This window comes from Aotus nancymaae, unplaced genomic scaffold (assembly GCF_030222135.1).
Source record: "Aotus nancymaae isolate 86718 unplaced genomic scaffold, 86718_ANA_hifiasm-v0.15.2.pri h1tg000067l, whole genome shotgun sequence".
In the NCBI taxonomy this organism is placed as follows: Eukaryota; Metazoa; Chordata; class Mammalia; order Primates; family Aotidae; genus Aotus; species Aotus nancymaae.
This window is the reverse complement of record NW_026988482.1, coordinates 7,357,755-7,379,600: the sequence shown is the minus strand read 5'-3', so window position 1 is coordinate 7,379,600 and position 21,846 is coordinate 7,357,755. Positions and strand designations below refer to the sequence as shown.

The 21,846-nt window shown below is 41.3% G+C and overlaps 1 protein-coding gene across 2 annotated transcripts in view; it reads left to right on the top strand.

The window, feature by feature from the left end:
• The window catches only part of ETV5 (ETS variant transcription factor 5), a 66,045-nt gene that overhangs the window by 24,793 nt on the left and 19,406 nt on the right, over positions 1-21,846 (top strand). For both annotated transcript variants that reach the window (XM_012470818.3, XM_012470817.3), the window contains exons 6-8: positions 4,493-4,622; positions 5,540-5,827; positions 20,621-20,880. In XM_012470818.3, the coding sequence (XP_012326241.2) occupies positions 4,493-4,622; positions 5,540-5,827; positions 20,621-20,880 (678 nt within the window). The remainder of the gene's footprint in view (positions 1-4,492; positions 4,623-5,539; positions 5,828-20,620; positions 20,881-21,846) is intronic.

Sequence of the window (21,846 nt, the reverse complement as noted above, 5' to 3'; positions counted from 1 at the left end):
GAAGGTTTTGATCAGCTTGACTATAGAAGGGAGAGTGAGACCTTTTAGATGGAATGCTAGAATGGGAGGCAGGGATTACAAAAAGTAAAGGCTACCAGGCGCAGTGGCTCACATATGTAATCCCAACACTTTGGGAGGCCAAGGTTCTGAAGTGCTGGCAGCTGTCTGAATGAGCAGAAGGTTTTGATCAGCTCGACTATAGAAGGGAGAGTGAGACCTTTTAGATGGAATGCTAGAATGGGAGGCAAGGATTACAAAAAGTAAAGGCTACCAGGCGCAGTGGCTCACATATGTAATCCCAACACTTTGGGAGGCCAAGGTGGGTGGATCACCTGAGGTCAGAGTTCGAGACCAGCCTGATCAACATGATGAAACCATATCTTTACTAAAAATACAAAAAATTAGTCAGGCGTGGTGGCACACGCCTGTAATCCCAGCTACTCAGGAGGCTGAGGCATGAGAATCACTTGAACCTGGAAGGCAGAGGTTGCAGTAAACTGAGATAGCGCCACTGCTCTCCAGCCTGGGCAACGAGAGCAAAACTCTGTCTCGAAAAAAAAAAAAAAAAGTGAAGGCTACTGGAGTTAGAGATGTCATTGCCTGTAACAGTGGAGGTGAAATAGAGATCCTGGTCATTTTGGTATCCAAGAGCTAGGGGAAGGCGTAAGTCCTTGAGTGGATTTTGGGGTATGAGGTATGTAATTAAAGCATGACGATACAACCCTGAGAGCTGGAACAAAGTATCCTTCTGCTGTTTCTTTTGTGCTGTCTTCCTTCTCTCTTTCCCTATTTCTTTTAATCTATTTTTGATTGGTCTTTTTTCTCTCGGGTTCCTTCTGGGGGGCCAATATGATGAAAAGACTAAGAGCTGCATAGATAGGAATCCTGGCCACTGACCAGCTGTGAGACCTTAGCAAGTTACTTCGAGCCTTGTTTTCGTATTTGTAAAGTGAAGGCAATGGAAGCATTAATAGCTTTCTCATTGAATTGGGAAGACCGAATGAAATGAGGTATATAAGAACTAGGCGTAAAGGCAATGGTAAGGGGTCTGGCTGGCTGCCTCTTTCTTGGTCGGCCTTCTTTGTTCTTTTCCAGAGATACTAGTTCTTCTCATCCATTTTTCCTTTATTCTAGAGCATTTTCTCTTAACCAGGTGTAAGTGGTATTTTTGTTTAGTTGAAAAAAAAAGGTTTATGCCTTCTATTTTTAATGTACAAAGTGAGAGAGTGGAATATCTCCCATTTCTGCCAGTGTGGTAGATTACTAAAATGACAGTGCGGGGCCCTTGCCTCTTCTCCCCTCAAATAGCAGCGGTCCCAAGACCTTTAATTCCTTGGGCCTCAGGATCCTTATCTATAAATGTAAGGGATTGAATTGAGTGTACTGAAGCCCTAATCTATCTCTAATTGCATCTTTGAGAAGATGCTAAAAGTCAGATGTCTCACTAAATTAGGCATGCCATGAGGAGAAAGGACCATGTCTGTTTTGCTTAGCATCATACACCCCGCATGTCCAGAATACCTGGCCCATTGAAGATACTCCATGAATGAATGAATGAATGAATGGAAAAAGAAGGAAAGAAAGATCTTCATGACAAAGACAATAGTATCCATGTTCATCAGAAATTATTGTCAGGGCACCCCTGACTTTGTGGGCCCCTCTTCTGTAATTCTGAGCTTAAACTCAAAGTTTCTAATTGCAGAAGATGTTTATTAGCTCAAATCCTCAACTTTTTTTAGCATTTCTTTTCAAACTTCCTGAAGAGTTCATGATCCCTTTTCAATTCCGATTTGTTGCCATCCTTTATAGCCCTGTGTCTCTGTCATCATTTAGAAAGTCAGCTGTGCAAAGGTAAATACTATTTTTGAAAGCACAGGGTATAATTACACATCATAGCACCATCTGCAAGGTGCTGTGCCCTTTTCTTTCTTTCTCAAGGCAGCACCGCGTTCCTCATTTTACAAATGAAGAAACAGACTGAAAGCAAGGAGCATTCCTTGGGCTTCTGAGTTCCTGCTTTAAATACACCACTATCTCTGACTAACACATGCCATAATTAGGCTCCTTCACACATCCTCTAGTCCCACAGACCTTTGAGGAGCTGAGCCTTGTTCCTCACCACTCACAGGGCCCCTCATGGCCTTCCTGTCGGTGTAGATCTGTGAAACTTTCCATTCTCGTTCCTGCCATGTCTTATCCTGGGGAGAAAGTATATATAGCTAACTAACATTGTACCCTGCCTTATAGGGTAGATATGGTCCCTGCCTTCAAGGTTAAGAACAAATTGGAAATACAATCCATTTGTTCACGCAAATACTTTTTGAAATACCCCTTTGTATAAAGAATATACCATTCCACATATAAAACATTTTGGGGTAGAAGGTACTATATAATTTAGAGCCAAAATGATGTGGTACACACACGAGTGCTGTCTAGATTTGAAGAAACCAAGACATCAGTTTGTGGGCCGGTTAGATCCTTTTAAATATGTGCAGTTCCTGAAACAATTACAAAATGTTTTTTTCTGGGCAACTTTGGCATACCCTCTGGTGTTAGACTTGTCAGCAGAACTGGTAACTGTTACAATAATATTGTGAAAATGTCAAGACATTTCTAAAACCTGAAATAAGACCATTGAATAACACCCTAATTGTTTTCTTTCCAAACTTAGGTAAAGCAGTGATTGCAAATGATTATCTTTAGATAAAGCAAGAAAGTAGACGTTTCAAGAACATGTAGCTTTTTTTTAAATTGGGTCATCGTTACCTTTCCTCATTGTTTTGTTAAAACTTTTATAGCAGAAGACTGGTGAGAAGAAGGGCAGTGACCACAGGCGTTGCTGAGAACTGTCAGACATCCACTGCATTGGAGGAAGGGATTTCTGTGTCAAATTCTCATTTGCCAGCAACATTCAGACAACAAGCTTCGTTATTTTCTGTGTCTGAATATCTGAAACAGTTGATAACAATTGAGTGTTGGCTGCCATGATGTCATCATCAAAAAAATCACGAGAGAAACTCTAATGACTTCTAAATATAATCTGCTAGTTCTCAACTTATTTTATGTATTCAGGAAAAGCAGTTGGCATTATGTAAGAAAGGAATTATAAAAATCCATCCTTTCCAGTCAGTCACTGGCAGGACTTTGCAGCAACATTGCTTTATAACCTTGTCATCTGTGATAGAGTCATCTGTCTCGTGTTCACTCCTGAATTCAGAATTTGGGATTATAGAGGCACCTGAGAGGCCAGTTGGTTGGAAGATTGTTCAGTCTTATCGGATGTTAAGTAGAAAAGTGATGATTGTTTAGCTAATTCTACCTAGTATGATCACCGAGAATTAACCCAACTCCTAAAGGTGTTTTAGGAGTAAACATTGAGTCAAACTGAAAATGTTACTGGGTCACCAGAGCACACACTGTAGTTAGCTATTTAATGAGACCTTTGATACAGTGGCCAGTGGCCAGCACAGAAGCTTAACTTGCTCTCTTTCCCCACCTTCCAAAGGCAGCTAGACCAGGAGAAACCATTCTAACTCAAGTAGAAGGCAGCTCTTATAGTACAACATCTTTGGAAGGCATCTTTCCACTTTGGATAAAATGCTCTCTCTGAAACAATTTGGCTCCTAGAGAAGACAGAAGAGGCAAACTCGCGTTTTTGTTCTTTGAGTTTTTTTTGGCCACTACATGTCAATCACCTTGATTTGAAAAATTCTTGTTACTCTGCCCTCTCAGAATCCTCTATGGAATATGTAGTTGGCTTCCAAACTAAAAGCAGTAACTCCATGTATTTATTTTCATCTATGAAAGAACTGGTTATGCAAACCCGCCCTTGCTGGTCTGTCACTGAGACAGGCCTGGAGCACAAAGGTAGCCAGGCTTTCTGCATTCTGTATTCAGTAGCCTTTGCTAGGTACTGTGTTGGTCTGTTGTTTTATTCCTTTGCTTTTAAGATTTTTGGAATACCTCTAAAATTGAATATTTCTTGCTGAGAGCTGATATTTAAAGTTACTTGAGGAAGGGCTTTTTAAAAATTCTATATTTAATTTGTAAATATGCATCTGAATAAGAAGTATATTTACCACAGCAATTTTAAGCCTTTGCTAAGCTTACATGTGTTGGTAATGTCTACCAACACGTTTGGTCGTTTTGTTCTTTTTGGAAACAAAATTCTTCATGTCTGCAGTCTCTTGCATTTTTGGTGAAGACCCATTACCTGCAAGATTTTTAAGGGTTTTGCAGCTTTCTAGAAAGCAAGACCCGTGACTAAAGAAATTTGGGAAAGAAAAGTGTCAGATGATGACTTCTGACTTTGAAGAATTTAATTGGCTTTAGATGGGAGGTTGTGTGTTGAAGTGTTTTGCTTTTTCTGACATGTGACTTGACATGAGTTCCAAGAACAATCAGCTAGTTAGGTTTGCAGAAGGAAGCGTTGTGCTCCCTGCTAATCAGCTGTTCTCTCTCTATTCCCCTCTCATCCCTCTTCTGATTTCAGTGGTGCTTCATGCCCCACCTCCAACCAAGATCAAACGGGAGCTGCACAGCCCCTCCTCTGAGCTGTCGTCTTGTAGCCATGAGCAGGCTCTTGGTGCTAACTATGGAGAAAAGTGCCTCTACAACTATTGGTAAGTGGGCAAGTGGCATCGAAGAAAGGCTGCCTAGAAAGGCTCTGGATGTCGCCATCAAGCTGAATGTTTCTCCCTGGTGTCACCCAGCAGACCCTGGGGTAGAACACATCCTTCTTTCATGGCAGTGTTATCCTGGCCCCCTTGGGATAACGTACTGCACACAAAAGAAAACTGTTAAAGCCTTGTGGCTCTGCAGGGCACTAAGTTCATAGGGTACCCTTCCAGGGAAGGAGTCTCAATCCTGGGATATTTGATCTGTGGCTTTGAGGCAGGTAATATATACTTCTTCATGTCTATCATATGTTAATGTGAACTTTAAGCACCAAAGAGGTAATCTCCAAATCAGAATATATGAAAAGTCTTGATGCTTGTGCCCTTTACTTAAGAATATCCAGGGCCCAGGAATGAAGCTTAAATTTTAAATCATTCTTTGCTTTAGAAGATAAACATAGATTTGCCTGAAAGGGGGAGGAGAAGAGTTGTTAATTCAAGTGATGTCACAGCACAAATGTACCTTCAACACAGATTCTGACTAATTCCTGGGAACCTTGGACCACTTGGGAGAGGGGACCAGAGAACACCTGGCAAAGCGTAAATTCTCCCCTCACCCACCCACCCTACACAGGCATACACGGAGAATTCTTTTAGAAGGAGGGAAAAAGGAAACCGGAAGCAGAGGCTAAAATTATCCTTGAGAAAAATCACTAGAAGTGTTAAACAAGTCCCTGTGACGCAGTGTGTTTGTCACTTTTCGGAGGTACAAATATCCCCTCGGGGCTACGAGCGATTTAACTATGTTAATGCTGTTATTTCCTGGCAACAATGGGCTGCAAACTAGCTTTCTGCTGGACCTGGTAACCATGCTAATTGGCTTCATTTCGGCTTAATGGTTTCTTCTCTTTTTCTGTTTACAGTGCCTATGATAGGAAGCCTCCCTCTGGGTTCAAGCCATTAACCCCTCCTACAACCCCCCTCTCACCCACCCATCAGAATCCCCTATTTCCCCCACCTCAGGCAACTCTGCCCACCTCAGCGCACGCCCCTGCAGCTGGCCCTGTTCAAGGTGTGGGCCCCGCCCCCACCCCCCATTCGCTTCCAGAGCCTGGACCACAGCAGCAAACATTTGCGGTCCCCCGACCACCACATCAGCCCCTGCAGATGCCAAAGATGATGCCTGAAAACCAGTATCCATCAGAACAGAGGTGGGTGTTAATCTGGGCTTCTTCCTTAACTGCCGCCATCACCCCGGTCCTTTCTCACTGGGAGAGGGGAAGCAGTTCGTCTTATTTACCAGTTTCTTGAAAAATTATCACTGCACTGAGGCAACTTGTGAGACAAGACTAACAATAATACAGATATGGCTGTTTATATACCACCCTGTTCCCAAGGTGCTCTAGATGGTTGATGGACTACGACATCCTTATGAAATAGGTAAGGGAGAGGTAATAGGTATTCTCCCCCTTCACAGAACTAGAGGAAGAATGCCTTGCCAGGATACAATATTGACCTTCACTGAGGGCAGGCTCCTGACTCCTCATTGGATGCTGCCTACTATTAATAGAATTGAACTTTGGTTATTACTATTTCAATTACATATAAGGGACAATTGCTGAGTTACACAAGGTAGCATTACTCATTTGATTTTAACGCATTTTAACAGTAGGAGATCAGTTAAGGACCTTGTTTATACACCTGCTTTTGAGACAGAAATCTGGTTATGCTGCACGTGGTTTTACATTTCTGCAGACATTGGCATCAGGAGTAACTTGTCCAGAGTCATTCATTTATCAAAAAATTGTGTGAAGGGAGCCTTCTCCACACACTCCAAACCTGACCTCTTAAATGTACTGGATAGTACACAGAAAACGAGACAGACTAAAATGCCTGGTTTGATTTTTGTAAAAGTAATAGAAATTACAGTCGTGGATAATATCAAACTTAATAATCATATATATGACCTCTTAAAGTCCCAGCCTTCTAAGTTTATTAACTGTGGTATTCTAGAATCTTGGATGCTTGTGGACTAGTTTTATATAAGATGTGCTGGGGCCCTGTCTTTTTTATGTCATTTCTCTGGGATTAGGAGATAACCACAGGTGGGTGGTTGTCAACAATATTACCAAGGGATACAAGATGGCGACCATGGTATTTCATATCTATCTATCTTGCATTGGGTGGATCAGGGTGGGGGGCGGCAGTGGGGCATAAGTAGGAAGAATACATGAGTGTGCCTTTCCCAGGCCTGGTCCATTCCAGATGCCTGCCAGTATTTACTTGGAGATCACTTTATTTCTAGATGAAATGCAGGAAAATTAAAAATAAGGTACTTTTGTCTGGTTCTGATCCCCTTCCCATTTTGCTCTGAAAGTCACCATTAAGAACTGCAAAATATGGCCAGTTGGTGTTTATTCCTTGGTTAGGCACAAACACCCGTGTTACACAGGGCCCAAGGGGTGAGCACTGATTGGCTGGCTGGGAGTGGGCCTCTGTTGCCACCGGGGACTCATCTGGAGGACACAGCTGCCACTGAGCTTTTGGCAATGGTTACCTTGTACTAACAACCTGTACTTGTTCAGGAGAATGTGGACACTTGTTTTTTTATGTAAAAATTGTAGATTTTTTTTAAAGTTGGCAACTAATTCAAATTCAAAACACCACCACTCTGCAGACTAAACAAAACTTCTCTGGGCAAAATCATCCTGCAGGCCTGCCAACTTGTGAACTCTGGCCTAGATATCATTTTTATTTCAATGGTTTTTTTTTTGGTGGTTTTAAAGAGCATCTTGCTGATTTTCTGCAAGGGTTATGGGGAAACTGGGGAGCCAGGGTGGGGTGGGCCATATATTCAATATTTGGAATTCTTAGCAAACTTCTATTTGTTATACCATGAAGTATAAAAGAAAATTCCTTTATGTACTATTTCCCCCTTAATCTGTGTTTTGTATCCAAGGGGCTTATGTAACATACTGTATTAACAGTTAACTGAGTTGGGAGACAAATATACTAGTTCTCCTGGAGAACTGGGAGACGGGTGGCCCCAGTCTCAGCTGTGAAATAAGTCTGTCCTGAGAAGGCAGGACGTTTGGATTCCTGGGATTTATAAGTTCTTTGCCCTTGGGTGTTCAGAGGAAGAGAGGAGGGAACCAGAAAGCAGGTATTTCTTTTTTAGGGTGGTTCCTCCTTGAAGTCTGCCTGTACATCCTGGACTTACTTTTTCTTATACTCTGCCTTTAGGACTCATGGATCTAAAATTGAAAGATCTCACACATACACTGGGGCGATACAGAGATCCTTGAGAGAATTGAGGTGAAGGGTGAGGTATTCTGTAGGCTATAACCAAATCGATTAAATACAACATTGGGCACTTGGGTTTCTACACTAGAGTGCTGTCCGCTCGAAGTTGAAAGTGCACCGGAATCCCCACGGGAATGTGGAGGGGGGATTTTCAATGCAGATTCCTTGTTCCATTCAGAGATAGAGTTGGTGGGCCTGGGGCAGAGCCTGGATATATTCTTGTCATATTTTGGGAAATTGTGATCCAGCTCTCTCTACCCTCATCCGTATTGCACCCCACCTTTATTTCAATCATATATTATCAAATTTTGTTCTTACTGTCTTTGTCTGTTAATATGGCCATCAGTGTGATAGCTGTGTGACATAAAACACATCAAAACCATGACGATTTTGCTTCTAGATACTAGTTAGCCCACAGAAAACAAGACAGACTAAAATCCCTGGTTTGATTTTTGTAAAAGTAATAGAAATTGCAGTCATGGATAATATCAAGCTTAATAATCATACATTTAATAACTTTTATGCCTGCCTAAAAGTGGGGCAGATTACTTTTGTTGGTGACTGTAGATTGTCTCTCAGCTTAGAACTTTTTATTAAAATTAGAGGGACTACTATTTCAAAATGAAATCCCTAAGACAATTATATGGAATTTTGTATGATAGAAGTAAATAGAATCTGATTTGAACCTTTTAACAGTCCTGTGATGTAGACAGAGTAAAAAAAATCTCATTTTACAGATTAGAAATCAGGCCTCAGCACATTTAAAGGACTTTTTTTTTTTTTTGAGACCGAGTCTCTCTGTCACCCAGACTAGAATGCAGTAGCGTGATCTCGGCCCACTGCAACCTACACCTCCCTGGTTCAAGTGATTCTTCTGCCTCAGCCTCCTGAGTAGCTAGGACCACAGGCATGCGCCACCACACCCAGCTAATTTTTATACTTTTAGTAGAGATATGGTTTCACCATGTTGGCCAGGATGGTCTCAATCTCTTGACCTTGTGATCCATCCGCCTTGGCCTCCCAAAGTACTGGGATTACAGGCGTAAGTCACTGCGCCTGACCCAGTTAAAGGACTTTCTAAAGTCCACATAGCCAAATACAGGGTCCTACATTCAGCAACCAAAACCTTTCATGACGTATACTTATGCCATTTGTTTCATTATGATTTTATTTGGGTTGCTAACATCCACTAATGTCTGTTATAAAAACTGCATAATTGATCTAGATAAAGTTGTTTTGACCTTGAACATTATCTATCTCTTCAACTACAAAATCTTACTAAATTCCTACAACACTTAATCCAAACCAGTGTGCTTAGCATGTATCTTTTTCGTTTTGCTTAGTGTGCCTTATCTGTTGTGTTGAAAAGAGTGAGCTCTTGGAGGGTAAAAACCTATGATTTAGGCTCCTTTCTTTAGGCCACATTTAGCCCTGCCTCTTACTTGTCTTCGATATATGTTTATTGATAGTGATAGAAGTATGCTAAAATTACACCTTAAACAACTAAAATGTAATCTAGTCAAAAGTACATCCTTCCCAGACATGGCGGTACACACCTGTAGTCCAGTTACTTGGGAGGCTGGTGGGGGGAAGGGGGTGGGGGGGCCACTTGAGCCCAGGAGTTCTGAGCTGTAGTACACTATGCCGATCGATCAGGTGTCCACACTAAGTTTGGCATCAATATGGTTGACCTCCTGGGAGTGGGGTCCACCAAGTTGCCTAAGCAGGGGTAAACTGGCCCAGGTGAGAAACAGAGCACTCTGGTCAAACTTCCCATGATCTCATTGCGCCACTCCTCTCCAGCCTAGGCAACACAGTGAGATCCCCAACTCCAAGAAAATAATGAAGAAAGAAAAAAGTACATTCTTAATGTTTATATAATCTTAGCATATAATTCTTCACAACTTAATTTATTTTTAGAAGATAAATACTGTGTTTGAAAGCCATGATTTATACTGGTGATTTCCTCCCCGCAAGGAGAGGGGAAAAGACATGTAATTTGGCATGTTCAGACATGTTCCACTTATCCTGAAAGACCAGCTGCTCCTGGAAGAGAAGTGTTTTTTCCTTCAGCCATCCCAATCTTGAGTTTTTTCATTGTGTTATTTATGATGTTTACATGTGCTGGGTGGAAGAACTTACAGAAATATTCCTGTTATGCCTATAGTACTAGCCACATATATTTTTGGCTTTTATTAAACCATATTTCATTGCATCTTGAGTTGAGGAAAGCCCTACAATTCAACAGAAGAGGCTCTACTAAGAAAAATGTATCATCTAAGAATTTTGGAATACATTGCTTTCTCACTTACTTGACATCAACCAAAGTGGCAAAAACCCAAGAAGCAGCAGCAGAATCCTCTGCTTCTGGATAGCCCCTACGGGCACCAGTGTTATAGTAGGCTAGCATGCTGTAATTGACAGAACATAATATGTTGTGCTGGAGTCATCAGGAAAAGGTCAATTAGGTAGTGTCTTCTGAAGGAAGAAATGGCCTAACCTATTTGATAATGTCTCCCTCGTGGTTATTATCAAGGATTCAAAGCTTAAAGGGATGGGCTAAGTTTGCGGAATTTTGATTTAACAGAAACTACTAATTCCTTAGGGATGCTAGATAAATTAAGAGATTTAATACACTCAAGGTTTTCCTCTTGTTTTTTCTTCCTCTCTTAAAGTTCATTACCCTTAAAGTAAATTGCTGTTCATTTTTATCTTTAAGATTTTGTAGTACAATAATTTTTAGAGAGGGATGAACTTGACTGTGTTACATTTGGAGCCTGGCCTGGAATAAAGTGAATGTGTATGATGCATCTCTTCTCCAAGTGCCTGTTAATAGCATGTTGTATATGGCAGCACAAATTCACTTTGGGATCTGAAACTGAGTTTCCTGGATGCTTAATGGAACCTTCTTTGACAGACTGAATAATGTACTTGTAATGGTTAGAGTGCAGAGTATTTTTTAGTTCTGAGTCTTAAGAGGGTGTTTTTGCGTTTCGTCATGTTTACTGTAGGCTTCTTATTACCTTTTAACAAGCTATAAGATATTGCCTTTTATCCAGTTTACTGAAAGTTTTTAACATGAATACAGGTTGAAATTCATTAAACATTTTTATTGCCTCTGTTGAGATGATCAAATAATTTTCTCCTTTAATTTCTTATATGGTGAGTTACATTGATTTATATGAAACCAACCTTGCATTCTTGTGACAAACCTAGCTTGTTTACTCTTTTTTTTTTTTTTTTTTTTTTTGAGACAGAGTCTTGCTCTGTCACCCAGGCTGGAGTACAGTGCCATAATCTCAGCTCACTGTAACCTCCACCTCCCGGGTTCAAATGATTCTCCTGCTTCAGCCTCCCTAGTAGCTGGGATTACAGGCACGCACCACCACACCTGGCTAATTTTTACATTTTTAGTAGAGACGGGGTTTCGCCATGTTGGCCAGGCTGGTCTTGAACTCCTGACCATAGGTCATCCACCCACTTTGTCCTCCCAAAGTGCTGGGATTACAGGTGTTATGCCCAACCCTAACTTGCTTATTTTGTATTATCTTTTGTACATTGCTGAACTTGGGTTTTCTAATATAAATATATAAGACTTCCACACCTGCATTCATGATTGAGAAAAGTACATAATTTTTCTTTTCTGTGTTTTTTTTTGAGACCAAGTCTCACTCTGTGGCCCAGGCAATGGCATGATCTCAGCTCACTGCAACCTCCACCTCCTGGTTCAAGTGATTCTCCTGCCTCAGCCTCCTGAGTAGCTGGGATTACAGGCATACACCACCACACCCAGCTCATTTTTGTATTTTTAGTAGAGGCGGAGTTTCACCATGTTGGTCAGGCTGCTCTCAAACTCTTGACCTCCTGATCCACCCGCCTCAGCCTCTGAAAGTGCTGGGATTACAGGCGTGAGCCACTGCACCCGACCATAATTTTTTCTTCTTATATTGTCCATGCCAGGTTTTAGTATTGAGGTTATATTCATCAAATGTGTTGAGGGTGTCTTCCCTTTTCTATATTTTAGAATATCTCATGTGAAATTGGAAGTCTTTATTCTTTGAACTTTTGGAAGAATTTACTGGTAACACCATTTGGGCCTGACGTTTGTTTGTAAAAAGATTTTTAATTACTGGTTCAGTGTCTTCACATTTTATAGTTTTGCCCTGGATTTCTATTTAGTTGAATAAATTTAATTAATAAATTTTTCTAAGACATCCATTTTGTGTGAGTTTTAAAATTAATTGACATAAAGTTATTCATGGTGCCCTTTCTAAAATCTCTTTAGCATCTGTAGTTGTCTTTTTCATTTTTGATATTATTTATCTAGATTTTTTTTTTCTTAGTCTTGACAGACAATATTGTGTTTTCAACAAATCTACTTTTGGCCTTATTCTCTCTCGGGTGTTTCTGTTTCATTGATTTCTGCTCTCTCTAAAATACTTTATCCTTTGTTTTCTTTGGGTTTATTCTGTTTTTCTAACTTCTTTGGTTGTGTGATGAGCTCACTAATTCTAAGCCCTTTTTCTTTATAATGTGTAAGCACATAACCATATACAATTTCTCTTAGGGCTGGGGTGACTATACATGGAGGTTTGCCCAGGTCACTTACGGTCTGTCTACGCCTTGTCGAGAAGTGATTGCTAATAGCTTCCCCTTTCACTCTCCAAAAGTTCCTGGTTTGGACAATCAGTTATTTGATCTCCCTACCCAAGTTCTGCTTTAGATACATCGCACAAGTTCTAATTTGCAGTATTTTAAAAATTTAGTTCCAAGTATTTTCTATTATTTCTTTCAACCTTGGAGTTCTTTATAGATATGTTTCTTTTCTTTTTTTTTTTTTTTTTGAGACGGAGTTTCGCTCTTGTTACCCAGGCTGGAGTGCAATGGCGCGATCTCGGCTCACCGCAACCTCTGCCTCCTGGGTTCAGGCAATTCTCCTGCCTCGGCCTCCTGAGTAGCTGGGATTACAGGCACACGCCACCATGCCCAGCTAATTTTTTGTATTTTTAGTAGAGACAGGGTTTCACCATGTTGACCAGGATGGTCTCGATATCTTGACCTCATGATCCACCTGCCTCGGCCTCCCAAACTGCTGGGATTACAGGCGTGAGCCACTGCGCCCGGCCCCAGATATGTTTCTTAATTTCTAAACCTAATGGGATTTTTCTGGTTGCCTAGACTATGTGATTTTTATTTAAATCTCATCCGGAGAGTATTTTTAAATGATTGCAGAAACACTCTAGGCCAGTGGCTCTGGAGCTGGACAGACTGACAGATCTGGGGTTAAATCGTCTCTGTGTGACATCAGGCAGGCACTCAGATTCTCTACACTTTGGTTTCTTCATCCGAAAATAGGGTAATAGATACTTACCACATAGAAGAATTGGGTGGATTAAATAAAATGACACTTGGACAGAGAAGGTGTTCAGTAAATGTTATCTTCTATGACAATTTTACTTTTTCAAAATCACTTTTATTTTACACAAACTATACTAAAGGACACTTTCTTAAATGATGTAGGTACCACAAACTGAGAAACTTCATTGTTTAATGTTAAGTTTTAAAATGTAATGCACCCTTTATCACTAATCTTTTCATCCTCACACTTAATAATAGTTTTTGTTTTGTTTTGAGACTGCATCTTTCTCCGTCGCACAGGCTGGAGTGCAGTGGCTCAATCTCAGCTTACTAAAACCTCCCCTTCCCAGGTTCAAATGATTCTCCTGCCTTAGCCTCCTAGTAGCTGGGATTACAGGAGCGCACCACCACACCTGGCTAGTTTTTATGTATTTAGTAGAGATGGGGTTTCACCATGTTGGCCAGGCTGGTCTCAAACTCCTGACCTTGGGTGATCTGCCTGCCTTGGCCTCCCAAAGTGCTGGGATTACAGGTGTGAGCCACGGCACCCAGCCAACTTAATGTTATATGTACAACTAATACGTTCACCATCTGATATCCTGGGGACTGAGAAACTTCATTGTTTAATGTTAAGTTTTTAAAATCTGAGTTCATCACCATCCTTCTCCCATATTTGATCTTGAGAAATCAGACAAACATGTAGGCCTAGAAAGGACATACTTTCTGTTCCTCATCTCAATGTCTTCTCACAGCTTAGATGAGCCCATTGGAGCCTAAGCAACGTTGGCAGGCCTTAGGGAGTTGTTTCAGAGTTCTTTAGTGTGTTTAGGGACAGTATCTGGCTCTTCGTTATATCGCAGGAAACAAAACATTAATGTGAAGTTGGCACATTAATGTTTAGTAAAATCAGTAAAAATCAGCATTCTCTTCCAAAAAAGGAGAATGGATGTTCAATAGGCAACCAGTGGGCTCTTGATTTATGCATGTATTGTGTGTGTTACAGTCTCCCAGTTCCTTAAAATCTTCTTTTATATTTGCATATCTGTTTTTTTGTTTTGTTTTGCCGTGGAGTCCTAATGTTGCTGGTAGTCAGGAATATCTTTTTTTTTTTTTTTTTTGAGACGGAGTCTTGCTCTATCGCCAGGATGGAGTGCAGTGGCGCAATCTCAGCTCACTGCAACCTCCGCCTCCTGGATTCAAGCGATTCTTCCACCTCAGCCTCCCAAGTAGCTGGGACCACAGGCACATGCCACCATGCCCTGCTATTTTTTGTATTTTTAGTAGAGACAAGGTTTCACCATGTTGGCCAGTATGGTCTCGATCTCTTGACCTCGTGATCCGCCTGCCTCAGCCTCTCAAAGTGCTGGGATTACAGGCGTGAGCCACCGTGCCCGGCCTCTTTTTTTTTTTTTTGAGTGGAGTCTTGCTCTGTCGCCCAGGCTGGAGTGCAGTGGCGCGATCTCGGCCTCTGCCTCTCAGGTTCAAGCCATTCTCCTGCCTCAGCCTCCCAAGTAGCTGGGTTTACAGGTGTTTGCCACTGCAGCTGGCTAATTTTTTTGTAGTTCGAGTAGAGACAGGATTTCACCATGTTAGCCAGGCTGGTCTCAAACTCCCAGCTTCAGGTGATCTGCCCGCCTTGGCCTCCGAAAGTGCTGGGATTATAGGCCTGAGCAACCATGCCTGGGCCATATTTGCATATCTTCTGATTTTAGCTTGGGAGTTGCAGGGAGAAGGTGGGGCAGTTGAAGATAATGTTTATTGAAAACTTACCAGTGTTATAATAGGGGTGGGCCCTATTACATACATTATCTTACATCATCTTTACAAGGTATCCTGGCTGTTCTTATTTTTTTGGAGAGGAAACTGAGGATTCACAGCAATTAGATAATTCAGCAAAGGTCACACAGCTAGTAAGTGGTAAAGATTGGATTTCAGCCCAGGATGTTCTGACTTCACAGCCAGAGCCTCTTACCCAGCTATGCTGCTTCTCGATTTTCCATCTTCTTCCCTGAGCCTTAACGGAAATACTAAGTGCATGATGTTGTCTTCTTGGCACATTTTATGTATCATCTCTCAGCTGGCCTTTGAACTGTCCCTACTTCATCTGGCACCCATAATCATCATATAGCCTTTGTTAGATCCTTTTCTCCTTTTTTTTTCCTGTCAGCATTGTGTTTACTCTGTGTGCTGGCAGCAGAAACTAAAAAGGAAATGCAGAAAAAGCATCTCACGGTTTTCATAACGTAAACCAAATGTTGGGAGTGTGGGTGAGCTCGTGGGAGGAAAGGCGCTATATAAATCTGACAAATAAATAAATAACTGGTTCTTTAAATAAACTGGCACCGAGAAAACCTTAAACTGTGACCTATTGAATTTAGGCTTGTTCAGAGTCAGAAGTCTGCCTTTGCTAACCCAGCGTGAGTTCCTTACGTGTGCTCTGTTGGGCGAATGGTGGAAGTGGAGGGAAGGGAGGAAGAAGAGGTTTGGTAGGAACCAGGCTGTGCCCTCACTGAAAGTGATTGCCTGCCTTGGTACATTAGAGGCATCTTTGTCATAGCTGTATTATGTATGCAGCACATTCTTAGATACTTCAAAAAGACTAGAGAAGGGAGGGGGGGTTCAAGTGAAGGTCATTGAGTAAAGTTCACAGGATGTATTTTGAGGACAAGGACTGAATTACTTTACTCATCTCTGCAAATAAAAGATGTTATCAGCAGCACGCTCTGAGAATCTTTCTTCCCAATACGTTGGCTTTGTGACCTACCCCTGAGATGCCCCTTTGACCACTCCCACTCTGTCAAAACAAACAGTACAGAACAATCCCAATTATAGAATCTGTTCTGCAGATCACAGGTTTTGAAGCTTTGCACATCCTTAAAGTTATGCCATGGGGAGGGGATGAGGTTGCTGGCTAGTGCCCATGTGGAAGTACCTTTTCCTGAGGAGGCCATACCAGGCTGACTCTAGAGTTTCATTCTGGAAGATGAGAAGACCAGCACTAAGCGGAAGTGAGGCCATCAGCCTGCCAGCTGCAGAGGCTCTGGTTACAGAATTGAGCAGCCCACGCCATCTCGGAGCTATCAAAGGAACTGATTTCCCGAGGTCACCTTTGAAGGTGCTGGGATGGTGGCAGAGGGGAAAGGGAGAGAAAATGGAAGGTGTTATTACCTTTCTTTCCAAATAGTCCAAGATTTAGGCCCTTTGCAAAAATAAGGCCATCATAAGAATATCTTCAGCTAGGCGCAATGGCTCACGCCTATAATCCCAGCCCTTTGGGAGGCTGAGGCGGGCAGATCGCTTGAGGTCAGGAATTCAAAACCAGCCTGGCCAACGTGGTGAAACCCCATCTCTACTAAAAATACAAAAAAAAAAAAAAATAGGCAGATGTGATGGTGAGCGCCTGTAATCCCAGCTACTTGGGAAGCTGAGGCAGAATTGCTTGAACCCAAGAGGCAGAGATTGCAGTGAGCTGAGATCGCGCCACTGCACTCCAGCCTGGAAGACAGAGTGAGACTCCATCTCAAAAAAAAAAAAAGGATTATCTTCATCGGCTGGGCACTGTGGCTTTCACCTGTAATCCCAGCAATTTTGAGAGGCTGAAACGGACGGATCACTGAGTTCAGCAGTTCAAGACCAGCTTGGCCAACATGGCGAAACCTCACTCTCTACTAAAAATACAAAAATTAGCCAGGCATGGTGACTCAAACTCCCAAGTAATCCCAGCTACTTGGGAGGCAGTGGCACAGGAATCACTTGAATCACTTGATCCCGGAAGGCAGAGGTTGCAGTGAGCTAAGATCAAGTCAGTGCACTCCAGCCTGGGTGACAGAGCAAGACTCTGTCTTTAAAAAAACTTCTTTGTCTTTCTTTTCTGAAAGAATTCCCTTCAGGTTTGCGGCATGCTGCCAGTGCCTGTGTTCTAAATGTCAAGTGTAAACCTGAGTTGGGAATTTACACTTCTTCAAAGAACATTGAAAGGTTTCTTTAAGTAAGAGCAACCTGATGAAGTTCTGCTGTAGAGCACTCAGTGCCCCCGTGAAAGGCTATCAGCCCACTGAACCTTGTTTAAGACATTGGCCAGGTGGATTCTGAGGCTTTTGATGTCTGGGATAAAAGGATAAGTGTATGTAAATTGCCCAGTAATTTTCATATTATAAAATGATCTTACCGTGCTGCTTTAGGTAGAATAATAAAGACAGAACATGCTGTGCCGTGCTATACCCTGATCTAGGCAGTGTTCTATTTGCACACAGATCTCTTCAGTTTGAGATTTCAAATCTCGATGTTCTAGAAATCTGTTTGCCACCTGTTCCCACAGATTGATTCAAATCAAACTATTTTATTAAAGCTATTCAAGAATTCTGTTTATCAATGGAATTCAAGCTAAAAGTAGAGAATAAGACCTTAATATTACAGGATTGTATTATTTTTCCTTGAACCTTTCTACCTGAGGGTATGTATTCACAAATGCTTTTCTTTATACACATACATCAGTGCTTAGTGTGTATTTCATGGTTCGAGAATCACACATCTCCAACTTCTGAACAGCCACCGTCCTGAACTGTATCCCAGTCTGTCAGTTACGTCTGTGGCAGAAACCATGCTTTACAGACACGATTGTAGTTTCACTCTTTCAGAAGCATTTGAAAGATAATACATCCTCCTGTCACAGATAAGCAAACAAAGCCAAGAAACTGCCTTTGGTCATTTCCCTACTAAGAGGTGGCAGGCTTTCCCTTCTATGCTGCCCACCCAACAGGGAAAGGGCAGCTGGCACACATCTGGATTTATCTGACAGCTGAAGATTGTTAAGGAAACTCAATAACAGATTTTTATTGTTCTATCTCACTATAAAAACTGCATATTTATTATCGAACTATAGATGAGCAAAAAAAGAAAATCACCTAAAATTATAACCACCCCAAAGATTGGCAGTGTTAATATTTAAGTGTAAATCTTTCTGTGGTTTTAATGACACCATAATGCTATTATTTTTGCCAAGCTTTGATACTGTGTGTACTGTTTAGCAATCTTCCTTAATATGTCAAAAATGCCTTTCCAAGCCCTTATATATTCACATTATATAATTTCTAATGGTTGCTTTCAACTAAATGACTATATCACAATATATATAGCCAGTTTCCTTGATAGATAACTGTGTTGGTGACCATCTCGGTAGCTATACCTGATTGTCTGTGACTGAAGTGCTGTTTAGGTACCTGGCATAGAATTATTAACTGCCTGCTCATCTTCCAAGTTAAAAGGAAAAAGTACTTCTCTTTTGACTTTGTTACTTTTAAAATTACTAATGAGTTAAACTTCTTGTTTATGACCATTGCTGTTATTTAATGGTATTCCTGTTGATGTCCTTTGCCCTTTCTTTTCCTCTTGATATGTTCATCTTTTATTAATTTCTAAGAGCTCTTTATGTCAACAGTGAGATTGCTGTATCTGTTAGAGATTTTTCCTCAGTTTTACTTTTGGTTTTGTTTCTGGTGTGTTCTGACTACTACAGATTCTTCCCCCCTAATTTGATATGTTTCTTTTGGTTTTGATTCTGGTGTCTTTAACTTACAGAAATTTATACAGTGAGGTATATCCAGGTTTATCTTGGTGATTTCTGCTGTTGGTATGATTCTTAGGTTTTCCCTCACTCCAAAGTTATGTAAGTTTTCATATTATGGTTTCACTTTTTTTTTTTGAGACAGTCTTGCTCTGTCTCCCAGGCAGGAGTACAGTGGCGCAATCTCGGCTCACTGCAACCTCCACCTCCCAGGTTCAAGCTGCAGCCTCCTGAGTAGCTGGGATTACAGGCACACATCACCACACCCAGCTAATTTCTCTGTGTGTGTGTGTGTGTGTGTGTTTTTTTTTTTTTTTTTTTGAGATGGAGCCTCACTCTGTTACCAGGCTGGAATGTGGTGGCACAATCTTGGGTCACTGCAACCTCCACCTCCCAGGTTGAAGCGATTCTCCTGCCTTAGCCTATCAAGTAGCTGGGACTACAGACCTGCTCCACCATGCCCAGCTAATTTTTTATTTTTAGTAGAGACAGGTTTCACCATGTTGGCCAGGATGGTCTCGATCTCTTGACCTCATGATCTGCCGACCTCAGCCTCCCAAAGTGCTGGGACTACAGGTGTGAGCCACTGCACCCAGCCAATTTTTTTGTATTTTTAGTAGAGATAGAGTTTTGCCATGTTGGCCAAGCTGACCTCAAGTGATCTGCACGCTTAGGCCTCCCAAAGTGCTGGGATTGTAGACATGAGCCACCATGCCTGGCTGGTTTCACTTTTTATATTGGAACCTTTAATCCTTACAAATTTATTTTGATATCTATATAAAATGAGGTCTAATTTTTTCCCCCAACTAATTTGAAATGCTAACCTTAACAAGTAATAAATTTTGGAATATATTTGACAGTTTTTGGCTTTCCATTCAATTCCTTTGATCTGCCAGTCTTTCAATTTCTTGTATCACTGTTTTAATTATTGTAGTTTTATGACATGTCAATAGCTAGTGGGTCCTTATGTCTTTTCAAAATAAAGTTTAGAATTATTTTGTCAAGTTAGTTGGGAAGGCATTTGCTTTTATAGAATAATGTTCAGTGAATCAGTAGCTTCAAAGTCCTAAATATCTTCTCTTAGCTCTTTTTCCTTTCTTTTCCTCAGAAAACAATTTCAAGATTTTATTCTTATATGGCCTATAGGTTTCCTGATTATTCCTAGGAATATTTTTTTTTTATTGCTACTATGAATGGAATTCTCTCTTTTTTTTTTTTTTTTGAAGGGCCGGAGAGCGCCCGCGGGTCTCGAACCAGGCAGAGTGGTTGTTTTCCACCGTAGAAAGCATTGTCGAAGTAACCATTGAGCTAAAGCCGGCCCCAGGATTCTCTCTTTAAAAAAAAAAAAAAAAAAACACTACATTTTCTAACTGGTTAGTTTGTATTCAGCCTTTAAAAATTCTTTCTGTCTTAGGTGAGAGAATGGATGGACTAGTGAATAAACATTTATGTATATGTTAGTGCTATTTGCAAATAATTGATCTTATATATTCAGATACATAATCTGTACAAATTGTGCATAAAATAAACACACATGGGAGATTAGAGGCTACCACATCATTGCTTTGTTTTTGTTTTTGTTTTTGTTTTTGCCACTTCCTGACTCAAGAGCTTTGAAATACACAGTGTAAATTTGGGAAGAGGGTGAAATGTCCAGAAATAAGCATTATTAAATACTTTGCAAATAATTTCATTAATTGGAACGTCTAGTCCCCAATGCTCGGTCTAGTAGGTATTCATCAAGTCTTAGTTCAACATGAAAACCTCTTTGTTCTTACAGATTTCAGAGACAACTGTCTGAACCCTGCCACCCCTTCCCTCCTCAGCCAGGAGTTCCTGGAGATAATCGCCCCAGTTACCATCGGCAAATGTCAGAACCTATTGTCCCTGCAGCTCCCCCACCTCCTCAGGGATTCAAACAAGAATACCATGACCCGCTCTATGAACATGGGGTCCCGGGCATGCCAGGCCCCCCAGCACATGGGTTCCAGTCACCAATGGGAATCAAGCAGGAGCCTCGGGATTACTGCGTCGATTCAGGTCAGCAGAAAATCTTGCTTGTCATTGCTTCATTCTTGCATTCTTGTCTCATTATTCAGTGTTTTATACATGCAGGGCCTTGGGGAATCATTTTATAAGAATTGCCCTCAAATAACGTGGGAGCTAGTAAAGCCGACATGTTTATGCACAATGGAATACAAAACAGAAAAGCTGGCCGGGCACAGTGGCTTACACCTGTAATCCCAGCACTTTGGGAGGTTGAGGTGGGTGGATCACAAGATCAGGAGTTTGAGACCAGCTTGACCAACATGGTGAAACCCGTCTCTACTAAAAATACAAAAAAAATCAGCCGGATGTGGTGGCGCACCTGTAATCCCAGCTACTCAGGAGGCTGAGGCAGGAGAATTGCTTGAAACCAGGTAGTGGAGGTTGCAGTGAGCCAAGATCCCATCATTGCACTCCAACCTGGGCAACAGAGCAAGACTCTGTCTCAAAACAAACAAACAAACAGAAAAGCTACGTAAATGGTAGAAGTGCAGTAGGCATTCAGAAGTGGTATGAAGTACATCTCGGAGTCCAAGCCTGAAGATTGTTGGGGTCTGTTTTGGTTGGAATTTGCTTTTGACGTTCTCTGAGATAATACAGAGATTGATCTATTCAGGCACAAACTGGTTATGGGAAATGCTGGGGAAGTAGGCAGAAGGGAGAGACCTGTTGCTTTATGACAGAAAACTTACCAAGTGTGAGATAGTGATCATGTGTAAACATTTCCATAAGCATTCCTTTTGAAAGCTTTAATGGATTTTTCTTGAGTAGTATGAACAGCATTTTTTCCTTTAAGACTGACATTTTGATCTGTCCTGATGGGTTTTGTACCCCACTCCACTCCCTTAAAGCAAGGCACTCAACAGATGTTACCGTATCTGTAAGTCTTTGATCTGAGTTGTGTTCCCAGGGTGATAGCTCATCCCACGTGGACACAACTCAACTGACTGTCTTTCCTCT